Source organism: Crocodylus siamensis, chromosome 4 (assembly GCF_052110815.1).
Source record: "Crocodylus siamensis isolate JL-2025a chromosome 4, ASM5211081v1, whole genome shotgun sequence".
NCBI lineage: Eukaryota > Metazoa > Chordata > Crocodylia > Crocodylidae > Crocodylus > Crocodylus siamensis.
The window spans coordinates 119,054,371-119,077,410 of record NC_143398.1 but is presented as its reverse complement, the minus strand read 5'-3'; the positions used below and the strand labels follow the sequence as shown (position 1 = coordinate 119,077,410).

Here is a 23,040-nt window from a genome sequence, read left to right as displayed (position 1 = left end):
TGAGCAGGAGTAAACATTTTTCTGGTCAGCTGGACAGCATGGGGCAGGAGATTGCACCCTGCTCCTGGGAGCTGCTGTTGCTAGGGAGTGGGGACAATGCCCCCCTGTCCTGGCAAGAGGGAGCTCCCAGCCCCCATTCCATGATCGTGGGGACAGGACTGGGAGATCTTTATCTCCTAGCCTGAGCCCCATGGTTGTGGGGCCCAGGCTGGTAGATCTTTCTCTACCACTGCCAGCTCCACGACCATGGGGCTTGGACTGGAAGATGAAGATCTCCCAGCTCCAGCTCCACAACTGCAGAGTTGGCACTGGGAGAGAAGGATTTCCTAATCCCCACTCCCTGATCTCAGAGCCCTTGCTCCCCAGGTGACAGAGGCTGGAGACCCTGTTCCCTGCCCAGCTCTGTGATCACGGAGGCTCTCCAGACCAGGGGCTGGGAACTGTCCCAGTCAGGGGCAGGTCCCAGCCCTATGCTCCAACTAAGCAATTGAGGTGCAGGGCTTGTAAAGAGGTGCAGGGCCCCAGCACAGGCAGACAGCTGTCTGCCGGCCCTATGATGTCTGCCAGCCCCTGGGCTAGCACCCAGGGGCAGCCTAGAGCTCCCCCTGGCTGCTGTAGGGTGTTGGTAAAGGGCCAGCAGAGGTTTCTGCCATGAGCAGAAAATCTGTTCCCGAGACCCTGCATATGTAGAGGCCTACCCAGAAGCATTTACTTGCAAGTAGTTTACTCATGGGTAAACAGCTCCCAGATCAAATGCATGTGTAGACACACTCAGAGTCTACGAAACTACATGTCTTCAGTGAGGCCATCTAAACTTGTGAAGTAGATGTTGTAGCATCAAGTAGCATGTGTGTGGGGGTTAAAATCCGGAGAATGCTTAGAGTATGTTAACGTTTCTATGGCACTTTTCATAAGAGGAAAAGGTTTCTCATCTGTCCTAGGCCAAAATTAATTTCTCTCCCAGGTTGCTTGTCACTCTCCATCACAAAAGTGGAAAATTTCATGATGAAGGCTATACAGGCGACCCTTGCCATTCAAGGGGGATATGTTCTTGTATCCCCGCGAATGGTGAAATCCATGAATAAGGCACTGTGTTCATGAACACAGTCTGCGTTCATAAATGCAGTACTCCCGGCAGTTGGGGGGACACACACATGGCTCCGGTGGCGATGGCAGGAGCACAGCAGCAGTGGTGGGAGCCTGGCGGCGGCAGTGGGAGCCCAGCAGTGGCAGCGGGAGCCCAGCAGCAGCAAGTGCAGAGCTCCCAAGGAGCTCCTGTAAGTGTATAAAGTGTATTTAAAATGTGGGTTTCGGCATTTGCGAATATTTGAAACTGCAAATGCTGAACCTGCGAATAGTGAGGGTTTCCTGTATATAAAAATAAGGCATTTTTAATATATAGGAAGTGCTTTTCTCACAGGTCAACCTAAGGTAACCCTATTTCATTCTGACTTTAATAGCAAAAGCCGATAGAACACACTGGATAAGTAAAGTCCATTTCCATTTAATTTGGCTGGTGGTGACACAGGGAGGCAAAGGATCAACTTCTACCAGCTTCAGCTATTAGTGTAAATGTCATCTGCTTACAGCCTGCACTGAAAGTATACAGTAGAACTAAATATGTCCAACAATCAATTTTATATGAAACAAGAATACGTCTAGAAATACAGGACTAGGGAAAAAAAGACATGGTTTCTAATCCTAGATGATTAACTTGATGTGTGCCCTAAAACCTATTCCTGTCTTACATTTACCTACTGTATAAGTAGGTATGTCTTCTTTCCTCCCTACCTATTCCTCTGAGTAGCTGTACTGCTGCTGCTTTTTGCCTCCAAGTTGCCTGTACTCCTATGGTAAATGAAGTATTATATGCAGGTCTATAACATCAACAATTTGGCATCAAAAGAGAGGCATTTGTTATTTCTGCTATTATTTAACAAAGTAGAAAGCTAGTTCAGTTGTCTATTTTATATATACAAGATAGAATTAATATATTCATTCATTTTGTATTTTATGCTATGGCATGAATGTGAATAAAGAGTTAAGCTTACTTTTAGTTCAATGGATGTTCAGGTTTAGTGCTCTAATTTGGAATTATAATCACAGTGCAGGACTGAACAGTAAACCAATGTTTTCCTTAAGAAAGACACATAAAGATTCTGTCTTGCCACTGAGCAGGGGAAGCAAAACAGAAGACCATTAACATTTATGCTTCACCTTTGAACACATCCCTGTTATTTGACTGTACCAGTTTTTGCAGCTCTCAATACTGCAGTAATGTTATTACAGTAAAGGAGTAGACAAGAAAAACAAGAAAGGAGGCAAGAAAATGGATATCACTCACAATTTCATTATAAGTAGGGTCAGTGCTTTTTGGAACTGCTTTTGTTTTCCTTCTACTGACTTCATTGGGATCTGGTAAAAGATAAAATTCAGCATGTGCAGTTGGGGGAGAGCCATCTGGGAGATGCTGAAAAACAAAAGGGTTATAAATATGAATGCCTCAATTTCTATCAAAGAAAACAAATAGAGAGGGACTAAATTAAATCTGGACTTTAAACAGGCATGAAGAGACTTATTGTATTCACAGTGCTTTATTGGTGCAAAATAGAGTTCTAATCAATGGAAACAACAGAAATATATGAAATTCAACTTCATACGGTGCCAGAAAAAATTAAATAATACACAAAAAGAAAATACTGCTCATCTTGGAAAAACCTTTAAGCATCAATCTGTTTTAACTTGTTTTAAACTGATATATAATCTATCCCTTACATTTTCCAAGGCAGTGCACAGGAATTGGATTTTATTTAGAGAGCTTCTATTGATTTTAAGACATAGGAAATGGACCAGTTCCAATGTTGATACTGGGGAGAACAGATGATTCCAAGGGTGTCTTACAAAGGGTATTCATGAAGAAGGTCCAAGAGCCCTTCCAGCAGTGGTATGAGCAGAATGCTATTCTTACATAAAAAAAAATTCTGTCCCATTCTGACCTTCACACAGATGGAAACCTTTAATCCTACATGAACACTACACTTTCTGGGTGTTAGCTCATGATCTGCTTGTTGAGCTAGGAATTAGCAAGAGCAAGGAGGTGACAGGCTAAATGAAAAAGGAGCGCTACAGAGACCAAGGAGGGTGTGTTGGTAGAGAAATGGATAGGGATAGAAAGAACTGGACATTGGGAAGGGCCATTGAATACTGTGGAAATGTTAGTACTGTTAAGGGGCATTTTGTGGACAGATCACATGAGTCAGACTTGTAACTTTGGAGAATTAACAGAGTCCCTTTAAAAGACCAAATTGTATTGGAGATCAGTGATACAAAGTTTAGGAAAAAGCTGTTAGAAAATATTGAACTCACTTTGGAGCAAGCAATTAGACTTTGCCAGGCTTTGTTAGTTATGAATGTCAGACTGCAGAAGCTGGAGGACCAGCCAACTGAACTGGACAGGATTACAGACAGCACAGTGCAGAGAACTTTGCCGCAGAGCAGATCACCAGAAGCAAAAGTGAGTTGCTTGGAGATATAACACTATCCAGTGTCCACCATTTGAAAAGTGCTGCACAAGTCCAATAGAGTTAACCATTTTGCAAGAGTTGCATACAGAAACAGGATGGACATCACAAAAAAACATAGTGCACAACTTATGCAATGAAAAGGTAGAGAAGTCCACTGGAATACTGAAAGAAAGTCAGTTTATCTGAGGATTGGACATTCACTTTGGCGATAAACAGACTGATGGTCATTTTTAAATTGGATACAGAGGCACAGGCTAACGTAACATCATTTTATTATTGAGGGAATAAATTAAACACATATGCGAACTGTTGAGCAGATTACTATGGTAAAGGTTCAGTTCATAATTGTTCCAATAAAATTGGTGCCTATTATTGGGTTTAGAAAATGTAAGACTTTGAATTTAATTGAAAAAATAGATTCTCTTTAGAGGCCAGTGTACAGCCTTATAGAAGAACAGCTTTCTGATGTTTTAACGGCATAGGAAAACTGTCAAATGAGTAGAAGACAGAACTTATTAAACAAAACACTCTCACTATTCATGCTCCTACGAAAGTCCCTCTTCCTTTAAGAAACAAACTCGAAGAGGAACTAGGCAGATTAGTTGTTTTGGATATAATAGGGAGAAAAAAAAGATGTACCAACAGCTTAGGTTCATTCCCTGGTCACAGCAGAAGAGGAAGAGGAATCTTTAAGACTGAATCTAAACCCTAGACAATTCAATCAATGCATCAAAAGGGAGCACTGTTCAATTCCTGCCAGAGAGGAAATTTTTGGAAGCATGGTAGAAGCTAAATATTCCTTCATTATCTGGGTTTTGACTAGGTCCCTTGGGGAAAAAAGAGCACTAGGTTATGTGCCTTCAATACACCTTTTAGAAGATCTTGCTTTTGCAGACTTCCTTTTCAACTGTGTTCTGCACATCAGGCAGCTCCTACATCCTATCAAGTTGTCACCCTGGAAGAACAGATGTAATGGAGAAACAGAAGACACTTACAGTTTGTGGTAGGAGAAAGAGAATGAGCCAGAGACTGAGATGTGCTGACAGAAGGAACAATTTTTGCTGGATCTGGTCACAGAAACCAGTTTATAGCTGTGCCCAAACACAAGTGCATGGCTGCAAACAGCTTAAAAATGGGTGAAAATCTGACCCCTCACTGCATGAGGGATTGGATAAAGGGAGGAATGGGTGTATTGCAGCTCCCCTCAAGATGTGGGGGGGCTCCAATTCATTCACCCCACCCTTCACCACCAGCTGGGGAGCCCCAAGTATGAGCTGTCTCCACTTCCTTTCCCGCCTTCCCATTCGGAAAACAGGGAGCACTGGCAGAGAGCTACGGCCATTGCTATGGGAACCTGGCTGCAGGCTCCCAGCCCCCAGCTAGATTCCCCTCCCTCCTGAAATCTGCAGTGAACTGCTGTTTGTTCTGTGGTAACATTGTATCCCAGAGTGCTTTGCAAAAATTGTTCTGAGTTACAACTGGGAGCTGTACTTTTGTCTGCACCCCTACTAGTCAGCAAGATTGAAATGGAGATGTCAGTGTAAGAGGCCATAACAAGTTCTGAATCAATGAGAACTGAGAAAACACAGATGTAGCACAGATCTAGTAAAGTCCACAAAGAATACAGCTAGAGCTGTAATATATCTTTAAACTTGGTATGCTTGTACCTCTCCTTATGGTATTTGGATATACTTGTTGTAAAAGGGGAAGATGTGCAGCTGTTACAGATTTGCATATTGTTACATTTGCCCATTCTGGAAGTTTGCTGGGGGAGGAGCAGAGGTCTCCCTGTATCTGTACATGTGCTAGCTGGGGCAGACAGCAGTAGCTTTCCTGTTATTGTTCTTTTCAGTGAACTGTCTTATAGTTTCTGGACTTTGGCTTTCTGACTTCTTCATCAAACTTGATCAAATATCACAAAGATTAATGGACCCTTAACCACCTTGCATCTTTTCCTCACCTGGAAAAAGAGATGAACTTTTAAGCCTAGCACAAAGGCCAAAATATTTTAATTACCATATACCACAACACTTAAGCATTCCAGGAACCCTGTAAAAGGGTGGTGTGTTCCTTAAGAAGGGACAGCCTGGGTATTAAAGATGTTCAACTGTGGGGCATTCTGTTAATGGAGTGACTCACTGAGAACTCAAAACTAGGGCTGTGTGGAGCTTCGGTCCCTGATTTGACTCAGTGGAGTTTTGGCCCTATTTGGTGGCTGAATTTCCAAATCTGAATCAAATCAGGAGACTCTTTAATCTCTCTGAATCAAATCGGAGACCTCTGAATCAATTCAGAGATATTCAGAAAGATTCAACGATTCAGATATAGACATAGCTTTAAATGTTTTTTCTACCTACCTCAAGGTACCAGACAGCTCATGAATGCTGCGATGCTGGGGCAGATGGAGCATCCCACAGGAGTGCAGGGGGCTCCCCAGCGTGCTTGGCAGCAGACACAGAAGTGGAGCACAAGTACTTCTGGTTCATTTCCAGGTCTGCTGGGGAGTATGCTGGGACCCCCTGCCCACCTCCCCTGCTTGATTACTGGTGCCTTCTGCATCTGGGGGTACCCAGGGTCCCCCCCATGGCTGGGTCGCCCCCATGCTTGGCAGTGGACCCAGGAGTGGGTCCACTTCTGCGTTTGCTGCCAAGCACAGGCCCCCTTCCCCCCCCATGCACCCATACTCCTGTAGGATGCTCCATGCACCCCAGCATTGCAGCATTCATGAACCATGCCTGGTACCTTGAGGTATGTGAAAAAAACATTTAAAGCTGTGTCTAGGGCTGAATCACTGATTCTCCAAACTTGCATCGAATCTTCAGATTCGGCCATATTGAATTGGGGACAGTGATCCAGATCAATAACTTGAATCACTGTGCTCGACTCAGGCTGAATCCAAATCTGAATTGAATAGGGCCTGTTTTCCACACCCCTACTTAAAACCCCTGAGGAGAGAGCAAAAGGGAAGCAAATTGTGAGGAAATAGCTTGTAAGAAGAAGAAGCTAAACTGTTGGGGAAAAGCCAGGGCAGAAAGTAACTCTTCTCCTAATGTCTGGAGAGGATAGAGGATTTGGGTTTTCTCTATTTGTGTAATCGGACACAAAGTTGCCTAAGCTTGTTTGGTTGGAACCGAACTTCCTGAGGAATTACTAGCAGAGCTAACTGGCCTGCAAATGACAGCAGAGTAAAGGATCTAATTACAGACCCTTGTGGAAGATGCTCTGCTAGCCACTACCCATGTCCAGCTCAAGAACTGCTGCTGGTATAAAGTGTGGCATTGTAGTAGAGAGAGAAGCAAAGTTAGCAGGAAAGCCGGAAATTATTTTAAGTTTTATAAAACTAAAACACACAGAAACCATGAATCTGTCACCACAGAACGCTAACGTCATGCTCAGTGCAAGAAACTCCATGTTCTGTAAAAATGAACTGATTGCTGTTTAATAGAACCTGGGGATAAAACATCATTCCAAGACTAAAAACACTAGTGAAAAAGGCAGAGAGACATACTGAATTAATTATGTACATCTAATTTTCATCATAGCTTTGCATTGCTCTCTTCCTACTACCATCACTGGTTTCATGTTATCTAGATTATGCTTCAGCCATTGAACTTTCATTCATCCCCAACCACATCCAAATACTTGGGCAGGCATTTTACCAATGACTGAATCATATGAAATACAGTTGTATGACTGGCTCCTCCATAACCTGCTGAATGGACTCATGTATACAGCGCAAGAAAGAACCTCATCAAACACCACAGGAGAAAAACCCTATGGGATCTTTCCAGTGGGGAAGAACACAACCGCTTTGTATTAATGCTACCAATCAAGCAGCTCAAGCCTCTAGGAGCTAAATGAAGGAAATAAGACATTTCATTAATTCATTTTAATTCAGGACCAACTGTCTTACCCTTTCCTACTTTCCTCTCCAAAACCCCAATGAACTCAAAGACTTGCAACCAACAAATGCCCATCGTTCCTCAATGCCCTAAGGGTTCTTAGTCTTCTTAGAAGGAACATTAAGTGGACAGATCTGTAGCTGAGCAGTCAAATAAGGACCCAGTAGAGTAGCCCAAAACTATCAAAACAAAAACACTCTCTTCCGCAACATGCACAGTGACCCTCACACATTAGAGGAAATGCCATAAAGCTCAATCAAGGAATTCACCTGAGCTGGGTCCTATATATGGGCAAGCTGGTTTGGAGTTAAAACAGTGAAAGCAGTAATCACTGTATTTAGGAGAGATAGGTCTGTTAATTTACTGTAGTTGCCCTTGAAGACACTTAGATATAAATTTGCCTCAAGAAACATAACACTTAATGCAGAGGTATAAAGCTGAATGCCAAACATGTTAAATGTAATGCCAGAACATTTGAGATGGAATCTGAATATTTATTTTGTGCCTAACTGGCAAATCCTTGTATAAACTGTTGTATGAGGAGTTTATGGCAGTTTCTTTCAATTAACATAGTTATTCATGTGCTCTGAAATGGGACTGATCAATGTGAGCCCATTACCTCAATTAAGAATTCTAAATTACTGGATGAGAATTAAATCTTTTATGTCTACCAGATACTCTGAAAATGTATTTTAAAGTCCTTATCCAAATATAAACCCTTGTTTGGATGGTTAAATAACATCTGCCAAACAAACGGCATAGGTAACATACTGAGGATCATTGACCTAATATTTCCAGCATGATTTAAGAATTAATTTAGTACATTTAATACATTTAAGAATTGAAGATGCCAGCACAAAGACAGGCATGCAGACAATGAGACTTTCACAAGCTTCCATTTTTTTGACGTTAATAAAGTTCTCATTTGGACTAGAAACCCATCTATCTGTGTTACAAAACCTCTCTACTTCACTGTCAGGGCGGCTAGGGTCTGGAACCAACTTCCAAGCGAAGTGGTGCTGGCTTCTACCCTGGGGGTCTTTAAGAGGAGGCTAGATGAACACCTTGCTGGGGTCGTTTGACCCCACTACTCTTTCCTGCCATGGCAGGGAGTCAGACTTGATCATCTACTCAGGTCCCTTCCGACCCTAGAAACTATGAAAACAACAAACAAATAAGGAGAGGCCAGTACTAGATTGTGATTCATTCTAATGAGATCTGCAGTTGTTCTGGGCAGGTGGTGTCAGACCTCCTAATCAGGCAGAATATGTTCTTGTGGGAAGAATAAGATAGATGACTTAAATCACTATTTATGGTCTTATTCCTTTTTTAAAGGAATAAGAGGAAAATGGATCTCTTCAATAGTGGAACATTTTAAATACTGAACAAAACACAACTTGGCTTCCCTCTAATAACTCAGAGCTTGCCTTATAATCTGTATGTGCATTTGTATTATTTACACAAAGAATAAGAGCCAAAATCAAATAGAATTTTCCTGTTTTACATTACTGTCCACAGCTTCATTTTATCTAATTCTTGTATCATTGTATATTATGATCTAATTTTCTGTTTAATGCTTAAATATCTGTTTAAAGCGGTAGAATGTATAACCTTATTTTATGCTTTTAGCAAAAAAAAGATAAATTATATACATTTTATTATTAAACGTAATTTTTACTGTTCATTGTATTGCACTGTTTTAGCAAAAGCTGTAAATAAATTATTACTACTACTACTGCATAATGATTCAGTGTCGTCATGTGGCAAAGAACCCATTTCATGGAGGGAATTCATAAGACAAGCCTCAAATACTGGCAAAGCCATGGAAGAGACATTAGGTTTTTCATTCAAAATCATTATTGTCAGAACCACCATTCCAGGATGAAAGGGGAAATCTTATTAATTTGGGAATCAGCTTGAAAGCAACATTGGGATTAATTTAGCAAAACTATCAAGGCACCTTTCTGAAGTCACTGTCTGATATAAGTTGAACACTTGCTTGAAAGACGAGGTAAGTAGAAAATAAATGTTAGTTCCCTAAAAATGATGTTCTCTGCTGCCATTCTCCATGATGTCATATGTCTCTTAGGATGTACCAGTGTAAATTTATCACTGGCATTACGTCAAACTCAAGAAGACAAAAGGACTTTCCCAGTCCCAGTTACTGTTGAGGATATCTATTCTGTAAATTTAATATAGGTACCGAGTATATTTTTCAGAACCACAAACAGTCAGATATGACATCCAACTCTGAAGCTTCTGCTATAAGTAGATGAAATATGGTTTACAGCTCATAGTGCAGTTTGTGGGAAAAGCCAAAGCATATCTGCAGCAGTATAGTTTTGTGCACTGTTTTGTATAGGTTGAATGAGTCTGTGATCAAGAATGACTTAAAAATGAAAAAGTGGGACTAAATTCTGCTACAGTTTAAAGCACCAGTAACTTAATTCAGCTACTTTCAAAACTGATTTAAATACTTAGGAATCTAAGTTTCATTGGAAGACATAGAGGCATTGTTGAAAATGTTTCCAATTGACTTCAAAGCTACCCCGGATTTAAATGATAGCCAGAAAACCAAATTTGCCCTCAAGCATTGTTTTTTTCTGTTATGCTTGCTCACAGAGAAATCCAGATGACAGGGAAAAAAGGCATAGACAATAAGTTGTAAAACAAAATTTCCAATAGAACCTCTCCCTCTCCTCCCACAGCCTAGACTACAAACATTAGCCAGCTATTTTGATCTGGCAGTAGCAAAAGTTTAGAGTTGAGAGCTGACCCTTTGTGCTTTGCTTCTCCAAACAGGTGAAATACTGCTTTTCAGTCATTTGACTGTGAGCTGCCTATCTGTCTGATGGTTGATGTTTTGAAGGAATATATTAAAATATGGTAAGTATGTAAATGATATTCTAAATGTGTTAGTCCACACCTAAGGAGGGCCCTATAGGTGCCTACAGATATTCAATCCCCTGCTCTAACTCATGACACTTTACATAAAGCACCATGAGTTAGATTTCTCTCACCTCCCTGCCTCTGACCCAACAGACGTTTGCTTGTTGGCATGGAGGGGATTGAGCCTACCTGCACTGGCCCTCCTGGCCAGCAGGTGGGGCACTCCAGCAACCTCAGAGGTGGCTGCTGAACCACCCCTCTGTCCAGCACTGCCCCCTCTCACCCAGCTCCAGGGCTGTCAGTAAGGAGGAAGGGGAGGGGGAAGTGAATAGCTCAGAGCTGCTGGTTGGGCTTTGCCTGGTCTGAGCAGGAGGGGAAAGGGGTGGAATGGAGCACTCTTGCCTCATGCCCTCCCCCCACCTCATTACCCAGACTGGGGTACTAGGTTGAGCCAGGTCAGGCCCGTGAGGCAAGGGTGCTTTGTTCCACACCCTGTCCCCCAACTCAGGCTGGGCAAAGCAGCTAGCAGCTGATGCAGCTGCTCTCAAGAGGCTAGGCTAGAGCTGGGGAGAGGGAGGTGTGGTGGAACAGAACCCCCTCGCCTTGCAAGTGTGGTCTGGCTCTCTTCAATACCCATCTGGGGTAGCTGGAGGGGGGCCATGAAACAAAGGGGGCTCTGTACTATCCCACCGCACTCCAGCTTAGGCTGGGCAAGCTGGCAGCTTCGTGTTACTTGCTTCCCTCTCTCCTGGTTATCAGCCCTGCCTCTGCATGAAAAATTAAACCTCCAGGGAACACAAATTCTTTAACACATTCTAAAGCAGAATACCTTAATCTAATACCCGATTTGACAAGGGTTAATTTTTCACCCAATCAGCTATTTTAAATGCACTCTGCAGTTGTGAATGTGTGTTATGTCATGTCTGTAGAAAGATTTCAGGGACCAGATTGGGTGAAAAAAGTCACTTTTGTCTGCACCCTATATGTATCAAACAACTAGTCTGATTTCATTTTTTTGCATTTCTGTAAGTTTCTATAATGTTCTGCATTATGGCTGTGTGAAGCTTCAGTCCCTGATTTGATTTGGTGGTGATTCAGTGGCCAAATCTCCAAATCCGAATCAGAGGACCCTTTAATCTCTCTGAAACAATTCAGAATGATTCGGATATAGACACATGTCACAGGATCAAGGAGGTGTCCTGTGACTAATATAGGGTTAAGGAGCTGCCAATCACCAGGGGCAGCTCAGATGCTGGTTGCCGCAGACAGGTCAGGTGACCAGAAGGGGGCAGGGCCGGCCCTTTATAAACTGCTCAGGCCAGAGCCAGAGTTGCAGTTCCCCTCTGGCAGCTGCAAGAGCAGGAGCTTTGTGGGTAAGCTGAGCAGCTGGGGTCAATGGTTGCAGCCTGACCACTCTGACTGGCTGCAATGATGCAGGAGTAAAGAGACTTCTGACAGAGGTAAGAGAGAGCCAGCATAGAGCAGAGCTGGGTTTATGAGCTCGGGGGCCTATGATTGTCTTATGAGCCGGTAGGCTTCTTGTTTATGTTGCAGCCGCTTGGCTCATGTTTTGTTATTGTTATACTGGAGGACTGGGTGAGGCTGTAGGGGTGCAAGGAGGCCTCACAGGGGCTCCCCAGTAGCTTGGGGGTTCCCAGTGCCCAGTGGGGGCACAGTGAGTAGTGCCACAGTGGGCACAGTGTGCTGAGTGCCGCAGAGGTGCTCAGCGTGGCCGTGAAAGGGCACTTAGACCCTAGAGGGGGCGAGGAAGCGCGGGAAGCACAGTATAGACCCTAGAGGGGCAAGAAGCGCGGGGAGCGTGGCAAAAGGCCCTAGAGGGGGTGAGAGGCAAGACAGGCCCAGTGGGGCGAGGCCTGGGCACGGCAAGCCCAGAGGCGCTGGTAGCAAGGTATAGGTTGCAGCAGCGGTCCAGGGGCACCGGTAACAGGGTGCAAGTTGTTTAACTGGCCCAGAGGTGCTGGTAAAGGGGCTACAGTTGTGTGACCAACCCAGGGGCGCCGGTAAAGGGGGCCAGCGGCATGATAGGCTCAGGAGTCTTGGAGATGGGCGCCAGGGCTTGATGAGCCCCAGGGGCGCCAGGTGGGTGACAGGTGCGGGGTGCCAGAGAGGGGCACCGGGGCAGGAAGAGCCCAAGGGGTGCCAGAGAGGGCGCCGGAGGGCAAGGACAGAGCAATGTCCAGGAACAACTGCGAGGCTTGGAGCGTGCTAAAGGGGAGGTAGGAGGCATGCATTGCCCATAAGGCTGGGGGGGTGTTGGAGCACCCCACTTGGAATGGAGGTAATACCAGTGCGGTGTCAAGGTGAAAGTAGGCAGCCTCCCTTACTGAACTTAATAAGAACAAAGACGTGGCGGGCGAGAAGAGGGTGCTGGATCACCGTAATTGACATGGCAGGGGGCGCTAGCGAGGTCACGGCCGCTTGCAGGCCCCACTCCATGACAACACGGCTTTAAATGTTTTTTCTACATACCTCTAGGTAGCAGGCGGCTTGTAAATACTCCAATGCTCTGATGCTGGGGCACATGGAATGTCTCACAGAAGCATAGGGGGGCTCCCAAGCGTGCTCGACAGCAGACCTGGAAGCGGACCAGAAGCACTTCTGGTCCACTTCTGGGTCCACTGGGGAGCACGATGGGGGGTCCCCCTGTGCTCCACCTGCTCAGCAACTGGTGCATCCTGGATCGGGGGGGCACCCAGGGTCCCCCCCAAGGCCGATCACTGAGCTGGGAGGGGGCAGGGTGGCCTCCCCCCGCATGCTCCCTGGTGGATCCTGAAGTGGACCGGAAGTATTTCCGGTCCACTTCCAGGTTTGCTGCCAAGAAAGTGGAGGGCTCCTCCAGACTCCTGTGGGATGCTCCATCCACCCCAGCATCGCAGTGATCACAAGCCGCGCTGGTACCTTGAAGTATGTAGAGAAAACATTTAAAGCTGTGTCTGTGGCCGAATCAATGATTCTCCACATCAGCATTGAATCTTCAGATTCAGATTTGGCTGAATCCAATCAGGGACAGTGATCTGAATCAACAAATCAAATTACTGTCCATGATTTGGGCTGAATCGGAATCAAATAGGGCCTGCCTCACACATCCCTATTCCTCATGAAGGTGAAGTTGCTGACAGGGAACCCGATAATAAAAGTAAAATACAGTGGTAAAAATACTACCAAGTCTGAGAAAACAAGCAATCTAGATAAACAAGGTTGTCCCAAAAGAAGTTTTTTTCCCCCTCATATTCTTAATTCAAAATTTAAAGAGTGGTTCACATAATAAACCACCTGTAATATTGTTGCATTATTTATTCTATCTTCATTTTCCAACTTGAAGTAGTATTTGATATTTGCTTATAGGGATCTATTCAGACAGGCTATGGATTTGTTTAATTCGGTATTAAATACACTAGCTATATTTGGGGAAAAAGATGAAATTAAATGAAATCTTCTCCCAAAGTTGCATTCCAGTAGTAATTCTTTCCCTTTGAGCCTCCTTGATGATCTAAGACCATCTTTAAAGATGGAATTTTTCTGACACCAAGGACACAGACAGAAGTTATTGATAATGTTGTAAATTTAATCACATTACACAAAACATTTAAATTTACACCATTATCAAAACCAAACAGATGAGCGGCTCCTGTGCATGTGGGCTCATGCCTCCATATAATGACAGAGTCCAGATGGCCTAAACTGTAAACTAGCCAGGGCTCTGGAAGTTCCCAGCTGGCTGTCATGGGGGTTGGGCATCATCTAGGAGCTTCTGTGTCCCTAGAGTCTATAGCAACAGGCACTGGGTATCCTCTCCATGGGTAGCGAGAAGGGCTGGCCAGGGCCTCCACCCTGATTGCTGCCCATTGGGGCAGGGGAACACGGGGTGCAGTGAGCCCCACTGGCTGTCTCTGCCATGGGGCACTGGGGATGTTTTCCTGCTGAGGGGGCTTCCAGGATCTCTCTTGAGCCCCAATCAGTGATGAACCCCTGCCCCTGCCCAGAGAGTGGGCAGGTAGGCTGGAGGTTTGGGGGGCCAGGTCCCCAGGCTTGGGTCCAGGGGGGTACCTAATCTTGGCTGGGGGCTCTAAATCACCCCCAGCTCCCAATGCCACTCCTTGTGACATTCAGTGCCTGGCCTGGCTGGAGTTCTGTGCCACAGCAGCCTTTGGCTTAGGGGTGGGATCTCAATCATATCCCAGTGTGAGGCCCATGCCTGGCTGCCCCCCCACACTGGCATTTGGAGAGGCTGGGCATGTGCTTCATGGTGGTAGGGTTCGGATCCCACCTGGAGACCCAATGCTGCTTTGGCATAGTGTGCTGGCCAGGCTGAGCTTTGAATGTCACAAGGAGTAGCATGAGCACCGCGTGCCCCTGGAGGCTGGGGGGCACGGTGACTGCCTGCAGGTGGCAGCAGAAGTTTTGGCAGTGGGGCATGGTGCCAGCTAGTGGGGAGTTCCCACAGGTGGCCGTAGTGGTGTCAGTGGCGGGGGTGCAATTAGTGCTATCTGGTGGTCAGCAACCACCTGCAGATGCCACTGGCACTGTCAGCAGCAGCCAGTGGTGATTAGAGACTGCCCGCAGATGCTGCCGGTGGTGTTCGCAGCAAGGGGTGGAGTGTGGCGAGTTGCGATCACCTGCAGGAACCATCAGCAGTGTCGGTGGTGCTTTTTGCAGGGGGTGCACTGCCAAGCTTAGGGGGTGCATGTGCACTTGCATGCACCCCCTATGCATAACCAATGAGGAGTAACTTTGGGTGCTGGGGGTGGCATCCAAGCCTTAGCCCAGATCAGGCAACCCTCTGGACTCCACCCCAGGGAGCTGGGGCCCCCAAACCCTCAGCCCACCTGCTCACTCTGCAGGAAGGGATGCAGATGGGCAGTGATTGAAGCTCTCTCCCTCTCTCCATGGCTGCACAGGGAGTTGACTCTCTTTCCTTCCTGTGGCAGACTAAGAGCATGACAAGTAACCCTCCCAGAGAAGTGTCCAAGAATGTCCGGTGTCTCTCTTAAACAGAGTGCTTTAATCTGCTACTTGATTATAGGAGGGTTAGTTTTTCTCCTGATTGGCCATATTTTAAATGGTCTGCAGCCATGCATTTGTATATGGTCACATCTGTAGGCCAATTCTAAGTGACCTACTTATTTCTGGCTGAAGCTATTTCCCTAAATTAACTTTTACCTGCCTAAAAACAAATTAATACTCTATTACCTGATTTCCAGTTGCCTCTATCCCTTGAAGAAACAGTTTTGGGGCTCCTGAACCATTCCCAGTTTCAGCTGCTGTTCTCTTTCTCCAGAAGAAGTCCTACCTCCCATTTTCATCCTTCTTGACAACTAAAGTAAAGGTAACTTGAATTCACAAATGGCATGTTCCCCCCTCCCCTTTTTCCTCAATAAAATTAGTTTCATAGCTATTCTTAGTTCTCAGTTGTGCTTTTTCCTTCTTCAATTAAAAGTGACCCTGACAATCTCTTGTTTCCAGCTATTGCTTTCCACCACTCCACAGAAAACGTCTCCAGTGGGTGTGTCTACACATGCCTATTAATGTGCAGCAATAAGCCCTGAAGCATGTGTCTGCATATGTGCCTGGGATCATAGCACCTTAAGTTGTGGTGGAGGAGCCCTGGCTGACAGGGGACCCTTGGGGTCAGCCTGCCAGCCCAGGGCTGCTCCCTCTGGCTCAACATGCTGCAGAGGGGCTAGTTAGGGCATGAGGGTGCTTCAGTTTGAGGCTAGCAGGAAGGCAGCCCCTGCACTGAAGCATCTTCATGCCCCAGCCAGCCCTTTTAGCATCTACACGTGTGCTGCTGTGGCATAAAATAGCTTACTCCAGCCTAATAGTTTGCCCATGTGGATGGTATGACATTTACTGTGCAGCTAATTAGTCTACTGCATAGTAAACGTCTCATGTAGATGCACCCAGTAGATCCTACTCTTACCTCTAGATCTTCTTATTTTTACATTCTTCCTCACACACATACACATACTTTCTAAGAACAAATGCTTCTAATAATGAAAGACTGCTAAACATTAAGCATGTTTAAAAAAACAACCCATAATAAATAGAAAAAGTTAGTATAACCCGCCTTAGCAAACTAATTATATTCTCAATGAAGACATGAAACAGATTAGATCACAATCCAAGAAAGGAAGAAAACAAAAATCCAAACAGGAAATTACTTGCTATACGCCAGTCATCTGTATAAATAATATCTGAATCCGGATTAAATTAAATTCCAGGAATGTAAATGTGGAGGCTCCATCAGTCTCTTAAATACACATGCAATTTAATATTTCTCAGTGACAAAGTCTAGTCTATATGTAACCTAAATAAGTGTTCATGGGAGAAGCTAAAGCCTGCCTCCATAAACTGCAGCTTAACAAACCAATATTGCCTTCAGTTTAGAAATGACAGCATCACCTGGATCAATTCTAATTTTAGAGCTCTGAAAAAATAAGCAGCAAGACAATGGTATTAAAAAGCAAGAGCTCCTTTCCAGAAACAGGTTAATAAAGCTTATAAACCATGAGGATGAAATGACAGCAGAGCTGTGCATACTAGAAGTTCTATTTAATAAGGACCTTCAGGCCAATATGTGGACCTTCAGGCTTTTTTTTCCAGATCTGCATATCCCAATGCACCACATGCATTCAGCTTTTATGTCACCTCAGTTTTCCTTTTCCCTATGCATTTAGAATGACAAAAAAGTGACTTATAATTTCAAATTCTTTCAAAAAAAGTTTACCAAGTAACTCTCCTTTTAAAGCAATAATTGCTTGAATTATTCAATTTTAATGCAAGAGTACTAATTTTTACAATAATAATACACAACATTGCCATGGTAGGGATGTGGTTGCAGAGTGGAGAAGGTGTCTCACTACAAATTCAGAGGTGTTAGTGTTAGACTTCCCCCAACAACTGACAGTTGTAAACAGATGCCTTGCTGTTGAGGTTGGGGAGTCAAAAGTGTGGATGAATGTTTTCCAGTATCATTGAACTCTTTCTGTTTACAATTTTTTCCACCTTTCAAATAAAAATAACTGCATTTTTTCCCCCTTTCCTGTCCACATTTCTATGAAGACAAGGCACATAGCATGGCGTGAGTCACCAGTACAGGCATTTTCACTTTCAGAGCAGCAAAGGGAGTGGGGAAAGCTGATGTCAAACTTTGTTATGTAGGTATGACTGGTAGGATCCTGAAAATAATTTTCTTTGAGGATTTGGTGGTGGCAGGGTAAGGCTCTGGTTAGCTTTGTAATCCACTATAACAAACACATTCAACTATGTCAGAACTGGTACTGAGATGTGCACCAGAAGTGATTTCTATGCTATGTGCATAAGCAGAGGCATAAATGGATGCTTGATCATGCTAAATAGCAGTTGCACATGGGGCAGCATGTGGTGGTCAGGCTGTAGCCCAGCTGCTGCTATTTTTGTGTCTCCCCCCGCCCCAACACACCCCACCCCAAACTCCCAGAGTCGGTGCTCCAGTCACTCCATCACCTTCATTACATATCTGTGAATTAACTTAGAAAAGGGGATCAGATACCGATCACTTTCAATACTTTCATTGAGAGGTAAGACATGGGCTATATCTGTGCTTCGTTGGTAAAGCTATGCCAGTTCAAAGAAACCGGCAAGGGGCTCAAAATGTCGGATGCAGCTTGCAGTAGCCAAGCTGTGTTTTTCCTGGTTTGTTCTGATCCTCCTTCCTGAGTGACCTAAAGAGCTGGCAAAACACGGTCTTGCTAGTACAAGTGTGCCTGGATGATGGGCTTTTGCCAGCATAGCTAAATAGGTCACAAATTGCACCTCCTTGCACACCCTGACAGAACTATCCCAAGAAAAGGTTGTCATAAAGGACACTGGTACACATTACATTTAAAGTGTGATTAATGTATTAATTGTACCATAAATAGTAACAGTGTTGCAAGTGCAGCTCATTTATGGCCATAGTGGCAGTCACAACCATAGTGGCAAACCGGTCACAAAGATATTTTCCAGAATATGTGGAACATCTTTGCGGCTCCTTTGTAGAATGCTGTAAATTGAATGTGTAGGACATGGGCACATGCCAATGTGGACAATTAGTTGATTGTCAACATTGGCACTGGGATGGGGATTGGCATCAGGAATGGGACAACCTCAGTCCTGATACCAAAAACAGGCAGTCAGAAGAGCAAGTAACAAGGTTCCCCAGCAGGCGGGTTGGGAACAGAGGTGCTGCCCAAGCCTAAAATCTAGCAACTCCAGTGCCTGACAGCCTTCCTGCCTTGCCACACAGCCCCATAGGGGGCACTGGGTGAGGCATTTTAAAATCTCTTGCACTTTAAAGGCAAGGCACTTTAAAGAACCCAGAACCTCTCTGATTTTGAGGTCCCCATGTGCTAGGGATGGCTAAAAACCCTGCATGCAACTGGGCTGTACACATAGTTTTTAAAGGTCCTGATGTATAGGGACCCCGCAATCAGGAAGCCTTTCCTGAGCCAGGGTTCCCTGTGTGTTGGGGATGTTGAAAAGCCACAATGTCTAAAAACACAAAACTTGAGGGCCTGGTGTTTGCAGTTGCCAGGCAGGGGGTATCAATCAGTTGACTCCCCCTTTTCCAGCACTTGCATAGACTTTACTATGACAGGCTGAGAACCATGGGGCTCTTTAGCCTGAAAAAGTGCAGGCTCAGGGGTGATCTGATGGCCACTTATAAGTTTATCAGGGGTGACCACCAGGATCTGGGGGAACGTTTGTTCACCAGAGCGCCCCAAGGGATGACGAGGTTGAACGGTTATGAACTACTGTGAGACCGTTTCAGGCTGGACATAAGGAAGAATTTATTTACTGTCCAAGCCCCCAAGGTCTGGAACAGTCTGCCAGTGGAGGTGGTTCAACCACCTACATTGAACATCTTCAAAAGCAAAATGGATGCTTATCTTGCTGGGATCCTATGACCCCAGCTGACTTCCTGCCCTTTGGGCAGGGGGCTGGACTTGATGATCTTCCGAGGTCCTTCCAGCCCTAATGTCTATGGAATCTATGAAATCATTATACGCCTCTCTTTTTAGACGTAGGAGGTCCATGAGTTCCCTCTTGAGCCAATGGGGTTGTTTTTAACCACTTTCCCTATGGGTGGGGGACTCCCCTTGTGCTTCTAGGATCACTTCCTTAAGGAGCAACCACTCATCATGAACTCCCCTCCTTGTGAAATGGTCTCTCAGGGCCTTAAGAACAAGCCTCCTGAGCTTATGAAAGTCAACTTTCCAAAAGTCAAGGACTATTGCATTGCTGGCTAACTTGCCAGCTTTATCATGGATAGTGAAAGTGATCAACTTGTGGTCACTGTCATCCAGCTTCCCTTCGATTCTTAGGTCACTGATTAGATCATCCCTTTTGGTGAGTACCCGGTCCAGCAGCACCTTGCCTCTTGTTGGCCCAGGTAGAGCTCATCCATGCATGTACGGAAGCTTTGCGAACGATCAGATTTGGCTGAGTGCTCATCCTATGAGATGTGTGGGTAGCTGAAGTTTCCCATGACAACCAGGCACTGAGAGCATGCAGCCTCGGCCAGTTCCCTGGCAAATTCTTCATCAAGTACTTGTTCCTGGTTTGGAGGTCTCTAGTAGACTCCTACCATTGTATCCCCTTCACTATGTTCTCCTCATATTCTAACCCATAGGGTCTACAGTCATCTTCCTTGGGTGCCAATCTCAGCTTGTAGAGACATATAGCTTTCCTTCACATAGACAGCTACACCCCCACCCCTTTTCTCAGCACAATCTCTCCTGTACAGGGTATAGCCATTTATACCAATTCTCCAGTCATAGGAGGAGTCCCACCAGGTCTCCGTGATCCCTATGAGATCGTAATCATTTTTATTTAACAAAATGACCAGCTTCTTCTGTTTATTCCCCAAACTCCTAGCATTAGTGTACTGTGCTATTGGAGGCCCTAGGCTTCCTTGTACTCATGGAGAAGCTCTGTTCCTGGGTTGGGGTAGAAGTGGGTTCCCTTGAGTATCTTAACCTGCTGGTTTTGCAATTGATGTTTGGTGAGCTTGCTCCAATTGTTGTCTGCCCATCCCCTGGCCAGCTTAGTTTAAAGGCTGGTCAAGGAAGTTAGCCATTCTGGCTGAGAAGAGCTTTTTCCCCAGTGGAGTGAGGTGGAGGCCATCTCTTCCCACCAGATCACTGCCTCTCTCTCTGAAGAGCGTGTTGTGGTTGTAGAAGCTGAAGCCTTGTTGCTGGCACCAGTGCCACAATCTTCTGTTTACTGCCTCAATTCATCTCTCTCTCCTCAGCCCAAGCCCTGGAAGAATCGAGGAAAAAACCACCTGCACCTCCAGCCCCCTGAGCCCCACTCACAGAGCCCTGTAGCCACTTACGACCCAGCTGGGATTGCTCCAAGCCGTGTCATTTGTGCTCACATGGATAGGGAGCATAGGGTAGCTGTCAGAGGGCCAGATAAGCATTGGGATCCTCTCAGCCACATCCCAGATGTTGGCTCCTAGGAGGCAGCAGATTGCTTCCTCAGTCCCCATCAGGAGGGAGTCACCCACAACGACCATTCTGTTTCATCTTAGGGATGAAAGCTGATCGTGTTTCTTGGTCCCTTGCAGTAGCTGGCAGCTCTGCAGGCTTTATTGGTGTTGCAAGAGGTTTGTACCTGTTGCAGAGATCTATAGGGGTGGTGACCCTGGGACAGTGAGCCTTGGGGCCGGAGACAATCTTTGTCCAGTCCCCTGGACAGTATGGGAGTGCCTCTTGGCCTCTCTGGTCCTGGCAGAGGACCGAAGTTGATCTTCTGTCCTGGGGTGAGGGGCCTGGCAGTAGGAGTCAATCTCCTGTTTGCCATCCCTGATGGCTCACAGCCTCTGCACCATGGTCTGGAGCTCCACTGTTTGGGATTCCAGAGACTCTAATATGGTGCAAACCTCACAAGGGGAGGTTGCAGTGCTCCTGATCCCACGTGCCTGGAGTTGTGCTAGGCAGCTCCCATAGGCGAGAGCCAGAGGCTCCGTCTGGGAGGAGGCCTTGAAAGTACCAGAGAGGAGGAATTCAGACACAGGGGGTAACCTTGGGATGTGATGCATCCCACCTGCCATCATGCCAGTAGTAGTTGGGTGATTACTGTGCCAACTGATCCCTTGAGTTTCTTCGCCTGGGGCCTTGGGCCCCTCCTGCACATCCTCCCACACTAACTCCTGCACCGGGCCTAAAAGCACACCTGTTTGCTTGTCCTGTTCGCAAGGCGCCAGTCACATGGTTCCCTTGGGGGGCTGGGTGAAGTAGAACCGGGGGGGGGGTGCCACTTTAGGGGGAGTAGGGGTGGCACCAAAGAAGGGGACAGGTGAGTGCCCCCCCTTTCCCTGCCATATGCACTGGGTGGCACTAGTCGTGTGGCTCCCTGAGGGGCTGGGCCAAGTAGGAGCTGGGGTTGGGTGTGTTACCTTCCTTGGCTCCTTCCCACTGTTGGGCTATGTCCCTCCCACCACAGGTCCCTGCTTACCTCCAGCTAAGCTGGGGGTCACTGGGGGTCCTGGGGGTCCCAGGGCTCACAGGTGTGCAACAGGCATCCTGTGAATCTTGCTCTGGAGCCATGGGCCAAAAACAGTCAGTGCTGAGCAGGACTGAGCATAGTGGACACCACCATACATCTTATTCAGATGGAGCTGTGTTAACCTATCCCTGTGTTAGGTTCCTGTTAGTATGTTGGTCCAATATGGGCCATGTGTTTTATAGTCATGCTCAGTGTTGGATGCATTTACTCAACTTCATATTTGGTTTCCATTACTGAGTACATGATGTTTTTGGCAGCAGTTTAATGATAGATGATGTATTTAATGAGGTTTCTCTATATGTGAATGTAAGGTGAGGGTTTTTTTCCCTATTCTGTTTGGGGAAAGAAACCTTGACTTATATTTGAGTAAATACAGTATTTTGTTTTTGAAGACTGAATTATTTGGCATAACTATAGTCCTTAGGCTTGAAACAGAATATTTGGGTGAAATGTAATGGCTTGTAAAATATGTGAAGGCTGAATCATCTATTGATCTCTTCTAGCTTTAATTTCTGCTCAGCAATGAAACCTGAAATGGATGCTCTGAAAAGACCAGAAACTGGCAGAGATGCATCTAATCTGTGTTACCCCTACTAAAGTAATGTACCTTGCTCTTCAGTAGACCAAAGAGAGAGCTACATGAATAAGTTAAATATTTACAAACTAACAAACCTGGTCCTTTAGCTCAAAAAGTAGCAACTCATGCTCTTAGGTTCAGGGTTTGTAGGATTAATTTCTGTAGAACACCCAATCAGTGTATAGCAAACTCCTCAGTTTTTCTTGTTTTTAGTTATTTAAAAATACATTCCCTCCCCTTCCCCAACCATTTCTGACTCTTTCTCTCCCTCTCTATTCCCTATAGATGAGTATAAGTGAGCTAAGACATTAGATAAGCTTCAGCATTTTATTTTGGTAGCAAGTTGTATTTGTTTTTTTTCCCCCCTTCTTTTCAAATAAGTTCCCTCTTATGGATATCCACTCTTTTATATTGTATAATTATTATGTTTATATTGATTTTTACTGTTCTATATTACTGTTTTACTGATACTATATGATTTAGGCCTACATATGTAAGTTAGCATAAGTCATGTCAAGTTTCCTTTTTGTTTTTCAAGTCTCTATCTTGTGCCCCCTGCCTGGGCATACCCTATGGCAACTCTGTTGTAACTGTG

At 45.3% G+C, this 23,040-nt stretch overlaps 1 protein-coding gene across 1 annotated transcript in view; it reads right to left on the bottom strand.

The window, feature by feature from the left end:
* The window catches only part of PIK3C2G (phosphatidylinositol-4-phosphate 3-kinase catalytic subunit type 2 gamma), a 367,788-nt gene that overhangs the window by 4,672 nt on the left and 340,076 nt on the right, over positions 1–23,040 (bottom strand). The window contains exon 31 of the mRNA XM_090041603.1: positions 2,345–2,470. Coding sequence (XP_089897729.1) covers positions 2,345–2,470 — 126 coding nt within the window. The remainder of the gene's footprint in view (positions 1–2,344; positions 2,471–23,040) is intronic.